Here is a 20,904-nt window from a genome sequence, read left to right on the forward strand (position 1 = left end):
CCCCCCCCTTTTAGGCCCATTTTGAGATTTCATTCTCACTCTCTCTTTTGGTCTAGCAAATAAAATCAGTGGGTATTTGGGATTAAAATACAGAAACAAAAGGAATCTTCGTGATAAAGCTCTGGGAGAGTAAAAATCAGTTGGTTTGCAAATGAAGGGCAGCTGTACAGTCATTGAAGAAGGGTTGGCAAAAGCACTTCTGTTTTTTGAGATTTTGTTCCTTTGAAGTCTATGGGAACTATGACTCAGTAGCGGTCTCTGAGCATTGGGTTAAATTGACCAAAAAAATTTACTCCACCCTTCTTCCTTGTCAATAAGATTGCTAAAATAATAAGTGGTTCCTTTAAATTTATAGTCAGTTGACGAAGAAACAGCTTCCTGACTTTTGTCTAAAAATGTAATCCTCTTTGCTTAGTTAAGTGCTGTAATCTGTAGTGTGAGTCACCTCCCGACAGCCACCATCTGTATGTGTCTGGACTCTGGGCAGGGTCTGTCTTGATTCCCATGGTAAGGCAGAAATGAAACTTGCAAACAATGGTCTTCTATGAGATTCTTGTTCAGTCTGTTGGGATACTGAGCATCCCAAATGGATGCAGCTGGGGGGACAGCACTTTCCTCCAGGTTCTGAGCATTTGAAAGATATCCTTTTGCTTTTGGTAGAGACCATTTCTTTGCATTCCCTGTATGAGACCTATTTAATAACTACCATGGTAAGCAAAATGTAAGGCAATCACACAAAACACTCAGGCTCAAAGTCCTTCCTTCTGAGAATGTGCATTTTAAAATACATTATAATTGAAGATTAGATCTTGTATTTGCAGGTCAAAGGAATGCAAGTACCAGAGCAGAAAAGCCAACCTTGGTGCTTTGTCTAGGAATCAGCATTTATGCCATGGGTATCCCATGCATGCCCCATAAATGCACCGAATGCTGTTTGTGCCATCAGGTTATTTGGTGCCTTGAAATGTGCCCTGATCTGCAATTCCTTTTGGAACTAATTCTATTTAAGGGAATTATCTAAAAGGGGCATATGATCATTAATGGAAAAAAGGGAAAGATTTGACAGAATGCATACAAGATGCTGAAAATTAGTGTGATGTACTTTCATCCACACCTGCAAAGGAATATTGTAGAAGACACTTTCTCCCCAATGTTTTATGAATATTTTGAAAATTTTTTAAATTTCTTTTCTTTATCTGAGAGTTATGAGAACTCACTACCACAAGGGCATACATATGGATAAACAAATTCCTACAAGATGCCTTTTGTCATATTTTGAAACACAAGGTTATCAAATTGGGAATCAGTAAAGAAAAGAATATGGTAGGTAAAATGTTCTTATTTAAAACAGGGAACTAATAAAGCTCATTAAGTCAATGATCTGGAGATCAGTTATCTCATGAGCCAGATCATGTTCTGGCTCTAGAAACACAATACTATTCTGACTACTAGGGAAACCTGCCCGATCATGCCTTAACGAAGAGATGATATTTCATGTGCCACCGTGTAAAGAACAGGAGTTACAGAGATGCCGCCAGAAGGGAGGAACCGCTACAGATGAGAAGACAAAAAATCACAGTAATTATAGCAATACAAATGAGTTAGTGTTTTGCAAACAAATATTAGAGAGAGACTACAAAGTGTGAAAAGGCAGAGATATAATAAGATTTGAGAAATGGAGCAGAAGATTGAAAACAGGTGTTAGACACAGAATTTGTGGTGCTGAAAACCAGAGGTAGGCAGAAGCATGCTTATATGTTTTTGCACTTCAGAGATGTCAGACTACTATGGCTAAGCAGGACTGCAGATGAATGATAGAAACCAAGATGTGGGGAACAATGGGGTACTGGAGTATGCACAACCCACAAGGTCATTCAGCTATTAACATGAGCTGTTCTGGAGTACACACAACTCACAAGGTCATTCTGTTATTAACATGAGTGACCCCAAGGCATGGCTATAATTTAAAGAAGATTAAGCATACATACAAACACATACCTATAAATATATGCATATATGGAATAGCACACGTGTATCCCATTTATATATATACACATACATATTCACATATTGATGTATGTTCATGCATTCAGAATAATTAAATTTAGCTCAATAAAAGATAACCAAAATTAAATTCTTGTTCTTGAACTACTAGTCAGAAGGTGCTAAAAAGGAATTCTGTGGAAGCCACTGGTCATCTTTCCCTCATATCTCCCTTATATATGACCTTTTTCAGATCTCCTGTCTCTTCATCCAGAAGGTCTGGGAACCTCGTGGAAAGGCTAGGGGTGGAAGACACACATTACTTAGGAAAAGGAAGCAGATCCAGAGTGCAAACTTCCCATTTCCAAGATGAATTGCAAAACATGTTGAAGGCATTCATCATGAAATCATGTTTTTAAGATCATAAAAGATAAGAAAGACCTACCAATCCATTTTAAATTATGATTATCTTTGGGCAAAAAATATTCTCTCCTGAGTAAAAACCAAACTGATAGTTCCCTAGGGAAACCTGTTTGTCTATATTGGTATTCCTGAGCAAGAAAATTAAAATCATAAAATAAAAAGGAACAATAAATCTGTTTGTCATAGAACTGGTTAGAAAAAAGAAGAAGAAAAAAGAAAACATTTGGCTTTTGGTTTTTGGGGATTGGCTTATTTTGCTTAGCATAATCCTCCAGTTCCATCCATTTATGATATGCAGATGCTAATTCACAATGGGGGGAGGGCTAGGAAAGAATAGAGTTACTTTAGGTAGAGGGGAATAAAGGGAGGGGAGGGGGTATGAGGATGGGAAGAATAGTAGAATGAATTAGACATTATTTCCCTACGTACATATATAATTATACAACTGATGTGATTCTACATCATGTACAGCCAGAAGAATGAGAAATTATACTCCATTATATATGATGCAGCAAATTGCATTCTACTGTCATGTATAACAAATTAAAACAGATTTTAAAAAGAAAAGAAACAGGAGCACTGTGCAGTGTTGCACACCTGTAATCCTAACAACTCAGGAGAGGGATGCAGGAGAATCTCAAGTTCAAGGCCAGCCTCAGCAACTTAGTGAGACCTTTTCTCAAAATAAAAAAAGGACTGGAAATGTAGCTCAGTGAAGTACCCCCAGTTTCAATCTCCATTCCCCAAAACAAAACAAAACAAATCAAAAAAATCCTAGCTGCTAGCTTCATCAGTCAAGTCCATTCAAGTGGTTTGCTCATTAGAGTGGTTGCCACCTTACATAGCTAGTATGACATTTATCAACTCTATAATATTATATAGTTGATAAATGTTATACTATAAATGTTATACAGACATTTAGTATCTGTCCAATGATATTAAACTTTAAGCACATTTTAATAGCACTGAGGCAAGGAGGAATGTCAATACATAGGGGAAGCAGAAGGCATGAGAATGTCATGGTCAATGTCCCAGGGTAGCAATCCTAAGGATGTTCCAACTGTGACCACTAGCTCAGGATGGTTCCTTCAACTCCAGAGTCTGCCATGTTTAACTATTGATTCTCAAACCTCATAGTTTCTGGACATCACCTCTCAATTCCAGTTTTGCTTACTCCTATTTCAACCAATGTGTTACACTCAAAACCATATTCTGGTCCTTGTCATCATGTAGAGCTATTCCTCTGATGCCTCAACTTTCAGCTGCCCACTCTGATCACGAGACCTCTGTCTACTGTTACTAGTTACCCCGTGGCACTGTACATATTCACCCACTTCATTGAAGCCTCCAGTTCGTTGCCCTGATGGGCTATTCCTATATATTTTCCTATTTCTTTCTACACTTCTTCCCTCCAGCCTGATTCCATGACCCTCGTGTCAACCCCTCCTTTGTTCCTCTGGCTATCACCCACATCTTTTCAGATAGAATCCCAACCCTAGATCAGACTGTTCTGATGTTCTCATTCTACCCACAAAGTTTCTCTGATCCTATTCCAAAAACTCAAAATTATTCTTTGGGAACACAATCCCCAAATCATGTGAATTGGTGGCAATGCACAGTCAATGTAGCATGCTCCGCTGAGTCTCTCATGTCCCCCTCACTCACCAACAGCATGCCTTGCCTTTATTCCCCTCTCCAAGATCCTTCCCTGCATCCACTCCTTCTTTTTCAGGAGATGACCAGGTCTACCTCACCGGGGCACTACAAAACCTGTGGCTATGTGGACTCCATTTCCTGTTCCTCTCACTAAGACATTTCTCTGCATTCACACCATTGCTTGCTTGAGCTTGTTCATTGCAATGGAGAAAATCATCCTTTCAACCAATTTTCTATTTACTCTCCAGAGTCCATCTATTCGTCTTGTAAGGAGCCCTGATCTATATTTCTTATCTCTCCAGATTTTTTTAAAGTGACCATCTATTGAATACCTCCAAATTCTGCACTCAGAAATTTTGCGTACTTTATTTCATATAAGTTCCATAATTCTCCTGTGCAATGCCATTGCTTCCCGGGATCCATTCTTTCTGTCTTGTCTCTCTCTTTCTCTCTGTCTCTGCTCCTGCTATAAGCCACATAAGCTGTTCACCTCTGAACGGACATTTCCTGAGATCCTGTGTTACCTTCTAACTTCAGCCCCACCTCCCTGCTTCCTTCTTTCTCACCTCCTCATTCCTCAAGGCCATACTTACAGACCATGAAAGGAAAGACTCCTCATTGTCAGATTCAACGGATACTTTCAGTCTTGATCTGATTTGATCTGCCACATATGACAGGTGTTTAACCCTTCACCTTTAAGCACACTTCTCCATGGACTTTCATAACATTTTCCTCTGATGTTATCAATTTGAAAATCTTTTCACCTGTTCTTGGATGGCTGTTCCTAAAACTCTATTCCTCAAATGTCTGCGCCCCCAGGTCCTGATCCTCATCTTTGCTGTGAGTGATCTCATTTATTCTCTTGGATGGAACTTTCACTTACCAGTGAGGTCTAAATTTATGTCCCAGCCCAAATCAGAGACATAAATTTATGTTTCTGCCCTGAGACTTACATCCTTACCTCAGGGCCCCACAAGATAACAATAATACTTCTAAAGTCTTCATTATCAGACCCAAATCTGCTTCTCTTTCCAGGTTCCCGAGCTTGGTTCATTCAATCTTCATAAGACCATGCAACCAAGACCAAACTGGGTAGTTATCCTTGACTTGCTAAAATTTTGTACGTGATGGCAAAGCATCCTATTATTGTTTGCTTTATTACAAATTAGGAAATTTGGGGAGATTGTATTTTATATGATGTTTGGTGCTTGGACATTATGTTTTTAGCATTTAAGTTGCAGTAGCACCTTTAAAGAATCCTTTAAATGAAGCATTTCAAATATTAATTGTAGGAAGTCTTGACTTTATTGTGGTCAACCTGGAATAGAAACAGCTTAGTTCATTAGGGGAAAGAGGAGGAAAATGTCTTTTGTTCTCTTACTGTTGTGGCAGGGATTGAGTATTATGTTTTGTTTTTTTTTTGTCAGTTGCCCATCTGAAGTGAACTTCTAAGGCTCTGCTAAGCCTTATCCTACTTAGGATGACTCATTTTCTCCTTGAAATAATATATAGAAATTTCCTCCCTGAAACAGCTCAGGTATATTTTTCTCTGTAAGTCTGTGGTTCAGCCTGCTTACTGTTTTCTAAATCTTTGCTAATACTCACCCAGATATGAAAATCCAAAAGGACCGGTAAAAGAGAACACTATGAGAGATTTTATCATATTTACCTTCTAATTCTTTTGTTATCATCGGGCATATCAATATCTGGGTTGAATTGATAATTAAGAAATTCAGTACCAAAGAGATCATATTCCAAGTAGCAGCCAAGTTGAGCAAACTCCATTAGCTCCTTCTTATCAAGTATAGACCTAGAGACAATAAGACAGACATCTAGTTATTATTAAGAGCATATTCTCCACATACACAGATTAGAAGTTTTAAACATGCTATGTACTTGAATATAGTTGTCAACCAAAAGAAATTTTGAGTTTCTTTTTATGATGTGACCATAAAATAGTAAGTTCAGGGCTGGGGTGGTGGCTCAGTGGCAAAGCACTTGCCTAGCACAGGTGAGGCCCTGGGTTCAATCCTCAGCACCACATAAAAATAAATAAATAAAGGTTAAATGCTTTAAAAAATTAGTTCAGTTTGTTTTTAAGAAACAAAAGACTTTCCCACCCAAAAGGGAGTTTTCACTTCTAAAATGTGTGGGAACTATATGGCTTATTTGAACTACTCTGGTATTTCTGAAAAATAATTTTGTAACCATCTTTTGGAACTGTCCTTATGTTTCCCATTCTTCTGAAAACCCTTGATGGGTCAAATTTTCATTCTTTAAGGATTTCCATGAACAGTGGAAAATGTCAAGGAAAATTTGGCACTTGGTCTGTGAATTAGGTGAGTAGTACTAATCTGCGTGAAACAGAAGTGTTACTCTAATGTAGCAGGGAGATTTCCTTAGGAAGATTGTAAAGGGGCTCTAGAATTAATTCCAAAGTCTATGTGACTATCACTTTGAATTTTTATAAGGGACAATACTTATATAAATATATATGTTTGGTTCTGTTTATTTTAAAAATAAGATTATTTATGGTAAATTTTGTGGATATTGTCTCATTTTAATGGGTACATTAAATATCTCTATTTTTAGGATACAAATATGTACATCAGTGGGAAGACAGAGAAATGTAAGATAAGTACAGGTTACAGATGGGGAATAGGATATGGAGCAAGAGTCGATTACCGCAATAAATTTAGATTATAAAAACTAAAAACATATGCATTAAAGTCACTCTGAAGTATCACTGTAGGCATTAAGCCACAGAAAAATAAGAATGACCATCCTGCCAGAGAACAATATGAAAAACATGTGAGGGAAAAGCACTATTTAGACATTAAGTGAAGAGAATCAAGGACCTAGAAAAGGAAGTGATTGTTTGGGATCTAAACTTGGCCTGGAGAAGAGTGGGCAGTGCCAGTCATTGCTTTATTTGGCTTTTATCCACGCTGACATTTCAACCCTTTGGCAACTCCAGATGCAAGAATTAATGCACTATTAAATGTCTATAAAATCTGCTTCTAAGAGGTCAGAAGTATTTTTGAAGCTTTTGTTCCAAACCATGGGAAGACCAATTAAGCTTCCATGTGTCATGGGTACGAGGGTCTTCTACATTCCTGGGAGTCGAGTATGGACTTTCACTCTGAGCCAGTATATTATTATGGTTGGCTTCATTTTCTTCTATTCACCAATTTTTCATAATTCATAGTTCACAGTACTGTTTTAGGAAGGGAGGCTAAGCAATCTTTCCTTCATATTCTAAAATATGCATTAGCACCAGGTTATCTTCTATCAATACTACTCTTTTCCCGTCTTCTTACCATGGAGACCATCTTTTGCTTCCAAAATTACTAGGCTAAAAGAATATCTGTTTTTCTATAGTAAACATATTATGTTTTCCCCCAAAGAACCATCCTTAAAAAACAAAATATGCACAATTAAAATAACACAAGGAAGAAGAGATAAGTTTAGTATTCTCCCTTATGAGTCAATTTGATTTGATTTGTTAATTACCCAAATATGAGCAAGGTACTGGGTGAGGAAGTAAGGAGGCAGATGGAGGTACCAATAGGTTGGATCAGACTCTTATTTCTGTTTCTAATGCCTTTTCCCCTAACATTCTACAACTAAGTTTTCTAAAGTAAGGTATATACTTACTGAAAAATAAAAATGTAAAAATTATAGAAAATCTTCAGTCTTAGTTCCAATTGAAAATAAAAAGTAAAGTTGCCTATCGTCATCATAATAGCTAACAATTTAAGAACTTTCTATGTGTCTGGTATTTTGCTAAGTGTTATACATTTATTATATCAATACTCTCCATAATTCTCTTGGGTCTCCATTTCACTGATGAAGAAACTAGAACAGGAGAAATTAGATTCATTCTAAGGCTGGCACCTCTACTCTTCACCATCATACTATATGTATTTCCTATTCCTGATTTTACTCAATAGAATTACAGTGCATAAAGCATATTACTCTGAGATTTTTTTTTACTTTGAGATTTTACTTCCTCCCCAAGATACCCTAAATGGCATTTGAAAAAGTAGGAATTTACCATCGAGGGATAATATGGAGTAAGGAAGTAAAAACCACAGAAAGGCAAGAAAGGGTTAGCTTGTAGACAACTTTACCAAGTCAGAATGTAACTATGTATAATGAGCAAGATTTATAGTTATTTTGGACAAATTGAATGTCATTATCAAAGGACATGGAATAATTTCAGTCATGATGGTTGCTTGCTTTCTTCCTATAAAACTCACATTGGTCTCGGCTCCTTGCGTATATTTAGAGATACAGGACCACTTTCTATCACCAGATCAGACGTACTGTTTACATTTGATTTCCACTTAGATGTATAATAGTTTGAGCATAACATGTCCCAAACTGAACCCTCCATCCACCACCCAAATTGGCTGCTCCAATACCTTTCTCTGTCTCAATTGGTGGCAACTCTTCTATGGTTTGGATAAGGAGCCCCAAAGAGGCTTGGTCTCCATCCTATAGCACAAAGACTTGGTCTCCATCCTATGGCACCACTGGGAGGTGTTAGAACTTTTAAGAGGTAGGGCCTAGTGGGAAGTCTTCCAGTCTTTGGGGGTGTCTTCTTGAAGGTGATATTGGAAACCCAGCTCCTTCCTCTCCTCTCTTTCATATCCCAGTCATGAGATGAACAGCTTGGCTCTGTCTTGTGCTCCTGCCATGATGTGCTTGCTGCTTCCTCCACCAGAGGACCAAAAGCAATGTGTCCACCAGATCATGAACTAGGTCTCCTAAACTGTCAATCAAAATCAGCTTTTCTATTTACAACATGATTTATATCAGCAATTTGCTACAGAAATGAATGGAAAGCTGACCAACACTCTCACACACATCCTGCACAGGCGATAGGAATGGGGTTCCCCTTGGTGGAATGGGTTGACTGTGAAATAAAAGCTAAGAAAAATAGAACACCAAGAAAACCACAGGACACAGGAAATATTTTCAGAAAGCAGGGGTGGGACAGGTTAGCCAATCATACAGATAGAGCCTGTATACTAAAAAGCAAAATGAAGGCCATGCTTGCTTTATTTATGTCAGAGAACATCAAAGGCCTTCCATAGAATGTTCTTCACCAAAAAAGGTTGAAGGTGGGCTGTCCAGTTCCTAAGGGGTTACACCCATCTTTGGAGCCACTGTGAGGGATCTTCCTAGTAGATCAGAGATAAAGGTCATGTGCCTTGGGCAATCTTTTTCATGGGAGAGATACAGATAGTTTCAAAGGTTAAACCTAAAATCTCCCTGGCTGCCATACCAAGAGAAGACCCTCAAGTAATTCACGCATGGCTTCCAGCAAACACAAACTTCATTCTACCTGCTTAGGCCAAAAAACTTGTGGTCATTCCTGATCACTTTCCTACTTCCAAATTCCACATTTAATCTATCAGGATATCTTCTTAGCTCAACCTTTAAAATACGATGTTCAAAATTGCCTCTCTTGCTACACTCCTGGCATGCTGGATCCTTGCAATAGAGTCCCAACTGCTTTCTTAGCTTCTACCTTTGCTCTATTATTGCCTATTCTTTTTTTTGTTGGGGGGGGGGAGGCAGGCAGTGGAGGGACCAGGGATTGAACCCAGGGGCACTTAACCACTGAGCCATATCCTCAGCCCTTTTTTTGTATTTTATTTAGAGATAGGGTCTCATTGAGTTGCTTAGGGCCTCACTAAGTTGCTGAGGCTGGCTTTGAACTCTTGAGCCTCTTGCAGCAGCCTCCCAAGCCGCTGGGATTACAGGTGTGTGCCACCATGCCTGGATAATTACTGTCTATTCTTATAGCAACAAAAGTGTAATTTCTGTATCTAAGTCAGATCAAGCCTCTCCTGTGCTCAGAACCCACCAGTGGCTTCCCATTTCCTATAGAGTAAAAACCAAGGCCTTATGATAAGCTGCAAGGCCCTTGTGATATCTTTCCATGTGGTCTTCCAAAAGCCTCATCACAAGTGAATGGGGACTAGAGGGACCAAATTTTCTACAAGGATATATAAATGTTACATTGTAAATGTAACATTATATTGTAAATGTTGTCTGAAGAATGTCACCGTAAGTAGAGCTCTGTTCCTAGAGGAAGACTAACACTGGCCAATGAGATTTTATGTACACATGTAAGTTTCAAAACAAAATAGGTAAATAAATAAATAAACTCTCAAAATTCTTACCCTGTAGAAAGGAGTATATAGAAAGTATATAGAAAGGAGTGTGACTTGCCAGGTGTCAAGGGCACACCTGTCATCCTAGTGACTCAAGCTGAGACAGGAGGATCAGAAGTTCAAAGACAGTCTGGGCAACTTAGAAAGATCCCGTGTCAGAATAAAAATTAAAAAGGGATAGGGGTGTAGCTCAGTTGTAGAGTTCTTGCCTAGCATGCTTAGGGTCCTGGGTTCCATCCCTAGCACCACACACACACACACACACACACACACACAAAAGGAAAAAAAAGCAGTATGATTTTGAGGGAACTGGTTCATCTGCAAAATATTCTTTAAAATTTTATAGTCATATGTAATGAAGAAGATTTCTTTAGAAGGAAAGTAATTAAATGTGAATTTTGGACATTAGGAAAATGAAGTTGAAAAAGAAAGGCAGACACAAGTTTGTTGTCATTACAATTGTGTATCTCTATATGAAGTTATTAGTATTTTTTAACTGCCATTTAGTGATATGATCTCCCTCTTCTGGATAACTAAACATTATTATTAAGCAATTAAGAAATACATTCATTTAAATTCTTCTTGTGGAAGAAAGAAACAGTGCAAACTTCATGGGAAGAAAACAGTCTAAACGATAATGCATATTTTTCAAAGGAAAGTCCTAAAAAAAGGCAGGAGGAGGGAATAGGCATTGGATCATAATGAAGATTAGGGAGGGGAATGTAGACAATGCTAGAAAATCAACACCTAATAATCACCAGTTATTTAATACAGATCTAGTTCTTTTTACCCTTGCAAAAGTAACATGAAGAAGGTATGAATATCCTGATTTTACAGATGAGATAACTAAGTCTCAGAAAAGTAACTGAGCTTTTGAATTGAGAGGTTGTGAGGAAGCCTAGATTATTTTTTGTATGTAGGAACCATGTTCTTAAACCAATCCTGTCCATGATGAGGCACACACCCATCAGACTAGATCCATTCTACCTTGCCAGATCTCACTCTGTGGAGAACTCTGCACCATCATGATGACACCTAGAAGCACCCTCTTCCACATTATCTAACAAAGTGATGTAGTTACATGACATTGCCATCAGTTGGATGACCTCAAGGGACTGCCAATATGTCACCTGAAATTTCATTTATGCAAGTGAATTTTTTTTCCACTTGGAGAAAGAATTGACCCTAAATGTTAGTATGGTACCATGGGAACAAAGACTCTGCTTGATGTCCTTCAGGTGAGGATAAGCAGAGTTCTTGCCCTTCCTGGACATCAGTGATATCATAGCAAATCTGATCAGAGTGGAGAAACTAATCTCAGTCTCCCTCATTTTATATTCCACATCTATGAATAATTCTATTTTGTTCTTTCCTAGGTTTTATGGTAGGCCTTTTTCACATCATGCCCTAAACAGATAGCTGTGACATACAGAAGAGCTACTGCAGTTCACACTGAAGGAAAATCCCTTCTTCAGGAGGGTAAAATAATCACAATATCACTAATGAAATATCCTGGGCTTTCCTTTCAGGAAAGTGAGATTTTTGTATTAAGTATTTGTTCTTATCATTCATAGGAAATAATTTCTTCTGCTGCATATTTTGTACTTTTGTTCTCCAACTAGTAAATCGGTATTGTATATATAATATGAAATAAATTGATACATCTTTACAAGGAACAGACATAAATTTAGCAAAAACATGTTGCCATCAGCCTAGAAAATGGTATCTGAATTGATTTTGGCTATCTTCTTTTTCAGAATATACATATCATTTACCTAGTGTCTTAAGGCTGGAATGAAAACACAAGACACTGATTCTGTTTTTCAACCCCCTTTATATTCTAGATCTTATCCATGTGCTGAGGGGTTTAGTTTAATGTCAAAATGCACTCTTGAGTGGGAGTAAGAAATTGAGTGAAATGATAATTAAGATGGGGTCTTTGAGCTCTCTAAGCAGAAAGAACTAAATGGCAGAGGAGAGGCTGTGATTCGTGGGAATGAGTGATAATAACCACACCTACCACTTGTCTTAAGCTTTACAGTTTCAAAGAACTCCCAAACACATTATTTTATTCCATACATTCAAACACATCTCTGCAAATTAATTCAGAAAACATCTGTTGTCACCTATCTGGTGCTATCCTTTGTGTTCGGAATACAAATATGAATAAGGAACTTCAGCTGCTGTCTCAGGGGACTTAAAGCTTGTGAAAGAAGATAGATATTTAAACTAATGATTGCAATTGTGTTAAAAGCTTTTATAGTACAAATAAATACAAAATATTATGAAAGAATAATGAATGAAGCAATTGACTTGTATTAATCTCAAAGTGTACTATTCCTATAACATGTGATGAGGTTCCAGTGTGGGGTGAAGGATGGACATTCCATAAGAACATCTATTGAGAGTCAAAGAAAATAGTTTACTATTCTTGATGTATAAGGCTGTAGCCTAACAGAGGTAAAGTACATGAGGGAAGAAACCTCCATCCATCCATCCATCCACCCATCTACCCATTCATCCAACCATTCATTTTATAAGAAATTGTCAATCACCTATTGACTATGAAGCATGAAATGGAAAACAAAGACAAATAACCCACAGTTCTAGTCTTCAAGAGTTCAATGTTTACTGGGGAAAAGAGACATGGGAACAAATAATTGCTATATAGAATTTACCAAGTATATTAATAAGAATACTTTTAGGAACTGGGCTAGCAAAAAGAAAACGATAACAAACACAGCTTGACTATTTCAACAAAATATCTGGAGAGAGGAAAGCCTTTTGTGAGTTGAATATTGAAGGAAGACTGCCAGCGATTCATAGCAGAGGTCTAATGTGTGGGGGAAGCCATAATAATGACCAGCTCACGGCACTCAAAGACATGGGCAGTGTGGCTGTAGCCCAGATTCTGTGTGGTTCCTGAGGAATGACGGGAGAGGTGGATGAGAAGTGAGGAATCTAGAGCATAAGGGACTCATCGAAAGACTTTAGGTCGGGGGGTGGGGGGCAGGAATGTAATCACATTTGCACTTGGAGAAGTGATCAATCTGGTGGTTTGTGGAGGTGAGATTCTGGAAGAAGGCCAAGGGAGTGGTTCTCTTCTGCAGACTCCTAAGAGTTCAGATGAAAAAATGAGGGCCTGAATTCAGGTGTAACAGAGGAACAGGCAGGGCTGTATTTGGAGGTCTCAGTGAGGTTGACAAGTCTTATCAAGTGGGCGTGCAGCGAAGGAAGGAATTAGCTACACCATTGGGTGAACAGTACTGTCCTTGACCAGAACAGGGAAAGGAGGAGCAGTAATTAATGAGGGGCACTGTGAACACAACAACAAGGATGAAGGAGGAAACGCAAGGGCAGGTTTTGGGAAAATGATTAATGCTATTAAATGATACCAAGATCATGGAAGGAGTAGGCTCTGAAACTCATTGAAAAAACTGGTGAAATAATTATGACAAATAATAATGGTGTTACAGAAATGCAAAGCTAAAGCATGGATCTTTTATGTGATCCACAGCCCTGTTATTCCAACTCCTAGTCTGATGCTCTTTGCTTTATGCTGTGCTGTGACTTGATGGTAGGCTGTCAGCCATTCCAATCTATGAATTCCTGGGCCAGAGGCTGGGTACCATGAGGGCAGCTCTGTTTTGTTCACTGAGCTAGTTAGGGCAAAGCATGAAACATATTCCCTGATAAACCTTTTATCCTTAATCAAAAAATTTTTTTAAAATTGGCACACAAATGCAACAATACTCTTACATATGACTGATTAATTTAAAAGTGAATTTCAATGGCTTACCATTGTAAAAATTGTCTATCAAAAAAGTGATTCCAAAAATAATCCATTCTCCTCATCCTTGAATTTCTCAATTAAAAACCAGTGGATGTCCAAATATACAGATAGAATCATACAAAATTCTTTATTCTTCTCCTTCATTTTTTTTAGCCATTTTCAACTGCAACTTAGAAGAATTACTAAACTAGAAATATTCACCTAATAACCGGAAATGAATTTTAAAATATTTTTGTGCAATTTTAAAGAAATTAATAAGTGGTTATAAGCTAATGCTTACAATCTAATTTACTCTAATCTAATAAAGTCAATATTGACAGTTTCAAAACATGATTCATATGTTCTCCTACACTGCTAATGGCAGCTCCATTTAAAAGATAAACTCTGAAAATTATTTATTTATTTATTTATCTATTGACTTATTTATATTTTTGTGGCACTGGAGATTGGACCCATGCTAAGCTCTACCACTGAGCTAAATCAACAGTCCCTAAAAAATTCTTAATTGATGGATTTCACTTCACTTTATTTCAACTAATTAAAAGTAAATTTAATTAATTAAAAATAAATTTAAATGTCAGAAATGATATGTGATTTAAACATTGCCAATTATTCTTTTAAAAAATCATAATTTGCTACTTCAATTAAATATTTACCAAGAATTTTTCTTTCACTTACATTCAATGCTGCATTTACACTAATGTACCAGCTTATGCCTATAGATAGATATATAAATATTTTAAAGATTCACTTCTGCTTTTTATAGGATTTCTTTTGCATTAAGCCATTACTTTAAGGGAAGAGAACTTTCAATATTAGAGATTAACTGGGAATAAAAAACAATAGAAAAGTAATTCAGACTGCCATTATCTATATTTTATCAAGTGTCTTCTGCCCACACTTTTCAGTTCTCTGATTGCTTAAGTCCATGTTTGATGACATCATAGGAAGGAATGACGTCACACTTTCAATATTATGACTTAAGTGTAGGTTTAAGCAAAAGGAACAGATGGTTCCAAGAGAGAAAAACCCTTGCTTAAATTAGACCAAAACGAGAAGCTGGCTCCAAATTGCAAAAAGTAATTAAAATGTTATTTTAAAATACATTTCACAGTTTATACATCCGAGGAAGAGCTTTTTACCATATGAACTTTCCAGCTGCCACAGAGCACAAAAGAGGTTGCGTTTTTCCTGTAAGGCGCTACACAGTTCAGGCAATGACGGTATTGAGGAGAGTGAAGATAAATCTCATAGACATGGCAATCCTATTTGTTAAAATGTCACATTTCATGCGAATGGTGTCAGAGGCATGAAAAATTGCTTCAGAAAAAAAAATTACTAGAGCCAGTTTTCAGTGGTAGAATGTACTGGGTAGAATCCACAGCCAGGGCTCGCTTTGCCCTGGCATTGGCAGAGCTGTTCAAATGTCTTAGTTAAAGAGTACAATTTGGGACACTCAGCAAATGTCAGTAGCCATCATAATGTAATTGCATTTTCTTAATGTTGGGTGTTTTCTTTGTGAATGGCACATTATAATTATACATAATAGTGGGACTCATCATGTCTTATTCATATACGCACATAACATAATTTGGTCAATCTCGTTCCCCAGGATTTTTTCTTTTCCTCTTCTCCCTCTCCCTGATCTACTTTCTCTACTCTGCTAATCTCCCTTCTATTATTATTCAAATAGTGCATTATAATTTCATATGTGTACATACACACATATATAGGCAAGATTCATTGTGGTAGATTAATACATGCACGTAGCAGAATTTGGTAGATTTCATTCCCTAGTACTTCCCATGTCCTCCCTTCCTCCCTCTCTCTGGATCTCCTTCCTATATTCTATTCATCTCCCTTCTACTTTCATAAGGTCCTCTTTTTTTTTTTTTTTTTTTTTACAAATTCCTTCTCTCTCTCTCTCTCTCTTACTAGGCAATTGCATCAGTTAGGCACTATTTATGTATACAAAGAAGTGTTGCTGTATTTCACTTTGTCAAATGTTTGCCTGGATTTATTTCTTCTGTCTCTGTCTGTTTATATAGGTCTCATAGTAAGTAATAATAGAAAGGGATATTTACATAGCACTTTTAGGGTTAAAAATAATTTTTCTTAACCACTTTGACATATGAGCAACCAGACTTTGGAGGCTTAGGTGACTTGCTGAAAGTCACACAGCAAGTAAATGCTAGTGTCATAACTTGTAACCAGGCAACCTAGCTCCAGTATCCTCTATTTCTCCATTGTCCCTCATGGACATGAAATCTGTGCTGCATAAATGAAAGAATAGCTGTACCCATCAAAAATGTATTCAAGGTTTGTGTCACTGGGTACTCTTTATACAACGATATATATTTTTATTTAAAATTCATCACCTGTATCCAAGCACACATATGAATGGCCGTGTGACATGTTTAAGAGCATCTGGATTTTCTTAATTTTTAAAAAAATCTTCTGTCACAGCGAAAACAGAGGATATGCACTTTTCTCAATGCACTTCATACATTATGTATATAATGTATGAATATACATAATCCTAATATGAAACTGTTAAGTCACAGGACTTTAAATGTAATAAACCATTCCTTGTGGATAACATTCCAATTATTCTTTTTAAAAATACTAGTACGCTATTTAACTGTATAAAGATGTTTCATTCAATTTCCATTTGCCAAACATTTGCTTGGAATTGTTTTTGAATGACTTCACATTAATTCACTGGTATTTATTGGAATGAAAAAATGTACAGTTCCAAGGATACCACATAATTATTTTGTGGCTTTTCAAAGACAACCTTAAGGTTAAAAGTCACCACATTTATAATTAAATAATCATTTTGAAGGCAGAGAATGGGTCTTTTTCCTGGCTATAGCTCAGTGTCTGGTATATACATATGATAATTAGTCACTCACATGTTTGTTGAATGAATGAAGTGATATTCCCCTCTATTTAGTAAAAAGCATGAAAAAATGTTTCAAAATTGTATCATTTCAAGAGTTGGTTTGATTTGGCAGGAACGATCAGAGGCAAAAAGAATAAAATGTGCTGTTGGCCCATTCCCTGAGTTTTCTCTTCTTGTCATCCTTCAGACTCCCTGAGGTCAAATTTCTTTATCTTCCACAGGGAACAATTTTCAAAGAGAGTGATCTTCCTACACTTAATTTTTGTGCCCTTAATCAAACCCTGTGTTCTGGATTTCCATCAAATTCCTATGGTTGGTTAAACAGATAATCAAGAAAGAAAAAAAGATTCAGGTATAACATCCGTCTATTGCACTCCCGGAAGCTCAAAAGTTTAATCAGTAAATAGTATCCAAATATCCATCAAGCACTTCGTTTTACCTGGCTTTCACTAGTCACTAAAGAATTTTGTTGTCATAAAAGCACCTACAGCTACTCTACTAGTGCATCAAGGTAAAAACCTAAAGATGAATGGCATACATCTGAGAGGTGTTTGTTTAGTCACACATAGCCCATATATAGCAGAGGGGCTGCTGTCATTGTCCGCCACTTGGAAATACAGATAGCGTTTTAACAGGTAGTAAAATCATTATAAATGATTAAATGGTGAAAAGCCTTGTGGATTAAAAGTCCAAACAAGATCACAATAGCTGTTGCAATTTTCCAATAAATGTTGACTTTGGGTGGCTGTATCTGTCAAGGGCAGCCCCCTGTGATGTCCCTGAGGGTTAAATTCACAGCAGTCAACTGGCTCTTCAATAGGCCCATGTTTCTTCAAGGGAACAGATGGTTAGGGGAGGGCCTAGACACAGGAGCAGATTTATCTTGTCATGCTGTTATCTCCTGGTAAATGACCTTAAGCAGGTCACAAGTGGTCACATGACAACTATGTGGTTCAGAGGTCTCCTAAGGTGATGGCCATTCATTAACTCTTTCTTTTCAGTATAGCAACTGTCTCTTTTGGACAGCCATGTGGCAAGCTGTTGTTGTATTGTGTGTGTGTGTGTGTGTACACATGCTGTGTGAAGGCATGAATCCCAATGAAGTTTTTATGTACCTTCAGAAATATTTAACTGTTTCACCTTTTGGACATACTGAAATATCTTATTTTCATGTTCTCAAAAAAATTTGAAGTACGACTTTGAACAGGAAAATAAACATTTTATAGGTGGTCAAGGCCAAGGGTCTGTCCTGCTGGAGAGCGCTAGTGTTCTGAGAAGAGCCGTGGGGCAGAGCCTACTTACTGTTTCATAAACATAACAGCCTGTGGCTTAAGAATGTTCTCCTCTATATCTGGAAAGGCATGGTGGGAGAAAGGAAATGATTTCGTTTTGCTCTGGGTTTTGTTTAGAGGCCATGTTCTCAGGAGGATCTTCTTTTTGTGTATCCTCTGCATTTTGTTGCATGAAATGCATGCCTGTCTGTGAACTGTCCCCATTATAGAAAGTCAGCTTTCCTTGCCCTTTTGGTTCAGATCAGGTAGTGTGCATGGCCCAGCCGACCCCAGAGAGTGTGGGAAAGGGTGACCTCGTCAAGATGCAGCCTGCCAACTAGCTTGCTGTGAAGTCACTCTTGAGAGCATCTGCCTCCTAAATGTTTTTTTCCTGTTACTTCATTTGGTTTGTTTTCCCCAATGTACTAGTTTTTCTAAAGCTATTTTCTGTGGTTGCTTTCCCATAGAAATGCTTCCATGTATTTCTTTTTCAGACATTGGAAACTCTAATAATCCATCAATAAAGGTGGAGAACGGGCAGCTGTTGTAGCAATGATCTCAGGATTTTCTAGAATGCTCTGAGTTTGTGTGATATCAGATCAATCATTCCACTCAATCCTGAGCCATCCAAGAGGGAAATACTGAAATTGCAGCCAGTGGAAGTCAGGTAACATACCTTTAAAAGAAAAAAAAATATGTGTACATTTCTATGTATATTCATGTCATTTATGTCACGTATGTATAGGTATGGTGTGCACGTATGTGTATATCCTAGGAAATGAACACTTGTACTTTATACATTGTTTGATTTTATGAGCCAGGAAATATTACTGTGGTAGGAGTTAAGGTTTATTTCACAATTTACTGTGAAAGCTTATTTTCTATTTATGCCAAGCATAATTTTCTAACTTACATATACTTCCAATTGTAAATAGATAGGGAGAATAAAATTCTTCTTTAAGAAGCATCTTGAGCCAGTTTCAAGCAGTATGGCAGACTAAACATTCACAGAAAACCTTTCCAGCAGAGTACATATAAAATACTAAATAAAATTGAAGAGAAAAACACCCATATTTTAAATGACTGGTTGAGTGATTGAGAAGTTAAGACTTGCTCAGGAGGTTAGAACAACGGGAAAGATGATCAAGTGTGGACCAAGGCGAGATCTAGCATTACTTTAAGAGTATTAGTGAGACAGAGTTGGCACTAAACAGGGATGGAGATCAAAGTACAGATACATACAGGGAGCTGCCCTTCACCCAAAGCCAGCACCTTGCGGATGAACTAGATAAAAGCTTGGCCCGAAGATTCTCTGTAGAGATTATAGGTCTTTCTCAGTCTGTCTTCTGGGGAAAGGGAGGCAGGCAGAGTGAGTGGTTGGGGGACTCTCTTCAGAATCCATAACCACAGAGGCAGGAGATGGGGGGCGGTGGCACACACCTATAATACCAGTGGCTTGGGAGGCTGAGGCAGGAGGATCAAGAGTTTAAAGCCAGACTCAGCAAAAGCAAGGTGCTAAGCAACTCAGTGAGACCCTGTCTCTAAATAAAATACAAAATTGGGCTGGGGATGTGGCTCAGTGGTCCAGTGTCCCTGAGTTCAATCCTTGGTACCACCTCCCCTGCCCTCTCCCCCCCAAAAAAAGAGAATCCATAACCACAAAGCACTCACCAAGCTCTAAGCTCAAGGATTCATATCAGCACATGAGTCTAAATCCCTCAAGTAAAAATTGAGTTTAAAACATTGCAAAAATCTTTGTGTGACTCCAGTTCTTTGAGGCAGTAGGGCAGTCAAATTCATAGAGATGGAACATAGAATGGTACTTGCCACAGGCCAATGGCAGGGAATCTACTTCATGCGATGGAACTGTCCACTTCACAATGTTTAAGATGGTTAATTTTGTGTCATGTATATATTTTACCAAAATTTTAGAAATTTAAAATTTCTTTAAATCTAGTTTAAAGTAGTCTCAGCTTGGTCAAGCCTCCTAATTGCCTATCACAAACAATCAAAATGAACAGCCATAAAACCAACAATAATAAGAAGAAAGAAACACAACCAACCCACTTCTCATAATTTCCAAAGAATCTGAGCTGTGCTCCTAAGAAAAACATTCTGGCATACAAGGAAATAACCTTAAATGAATGGCTCTAGAAGAACAAACACACTTTATAGTTTGCCATAGTCATTACAGTAGTTTAAAAAGATAGAAATCAGAGGCATCAATTATAAGCTAAATATTGGATGTTAAATATTTTTAAAGATTTAATTGAAAACATGTTGGAAAAACAAATTAGAAAATGTAACCAATCCGACTTGAAAAAGAACTAAGCAGAATTTAATGAGTAAAAGAAAAACTGTGTCTTAATATCATAAACCAGATAGGGGAAGCAGAGGATTGATTCTGCTAGAAAGAGAATTAATAAATAGGAAGAAAGAACTGGAGAAATGACAGCTCAAAGATGAAAATGAGTGGAAATATGAGAGAGATGTTAAAAGATATGAAGGGCAGGTAAGAAAGTCCTACACACATCTAGATGCAAATAATAAAGAACATCCCCTCCCCCTGCGCCGGCAAGGTAGACGGAACTGTGACCGCCCACAGAACAGGCCCAGCAGCCTGCTGAGGGGCAGAGCCGCCCCCCACCCCCCGCGCCTGCCAGGTAGGTGGAACTGTGACCACCG

At 37.6% G+C, this 20,904-nt stretch overlaps 1 protein-coding gene across 3 annotated transcripts in view; it reads right to left on the reverse strand.

The window, feature by feature from the left end:
* Pter (phosphotriesterase related) overlaps positions 1-20,904 on the reverse strand; it is a 72,856-nt gene that overhangs the window by 8,224 nt on the left and 43,728 nt on the right. For 2 of the 3 annotated variants that reach the window (XM_048809056.1, XM_015483411.2), the window contains exon 4: positions 5,732-5,872. In XM_048809056.1, the coding sequence (XP_048665013.1) occupies positions 5,732-5,872 (141 nt within the window). Of the gene's footprint in view, positions 1-18; positions 2,283-5,731; positions 5,873-20,904 lie in introns of those variants that run through there. The other variant, XM_048809055.1, reaches the window with a different exon arrangement.

The sequence above is a fragment of the Marmota marmota genome, unplaced genomic scaffold (assembly GCF_001458135.2).
Source record: "Marmota marmota marmota unplaced genomic scaffold, marMar, whole genome shotgun sequence".
In the NCBI taxonomy this organism is placed as follows: Eukaryota; Metazoa; Chordata; class Mammalia; order Rodentia; family Sciuridae; genus Marmota; species Marmota marmota.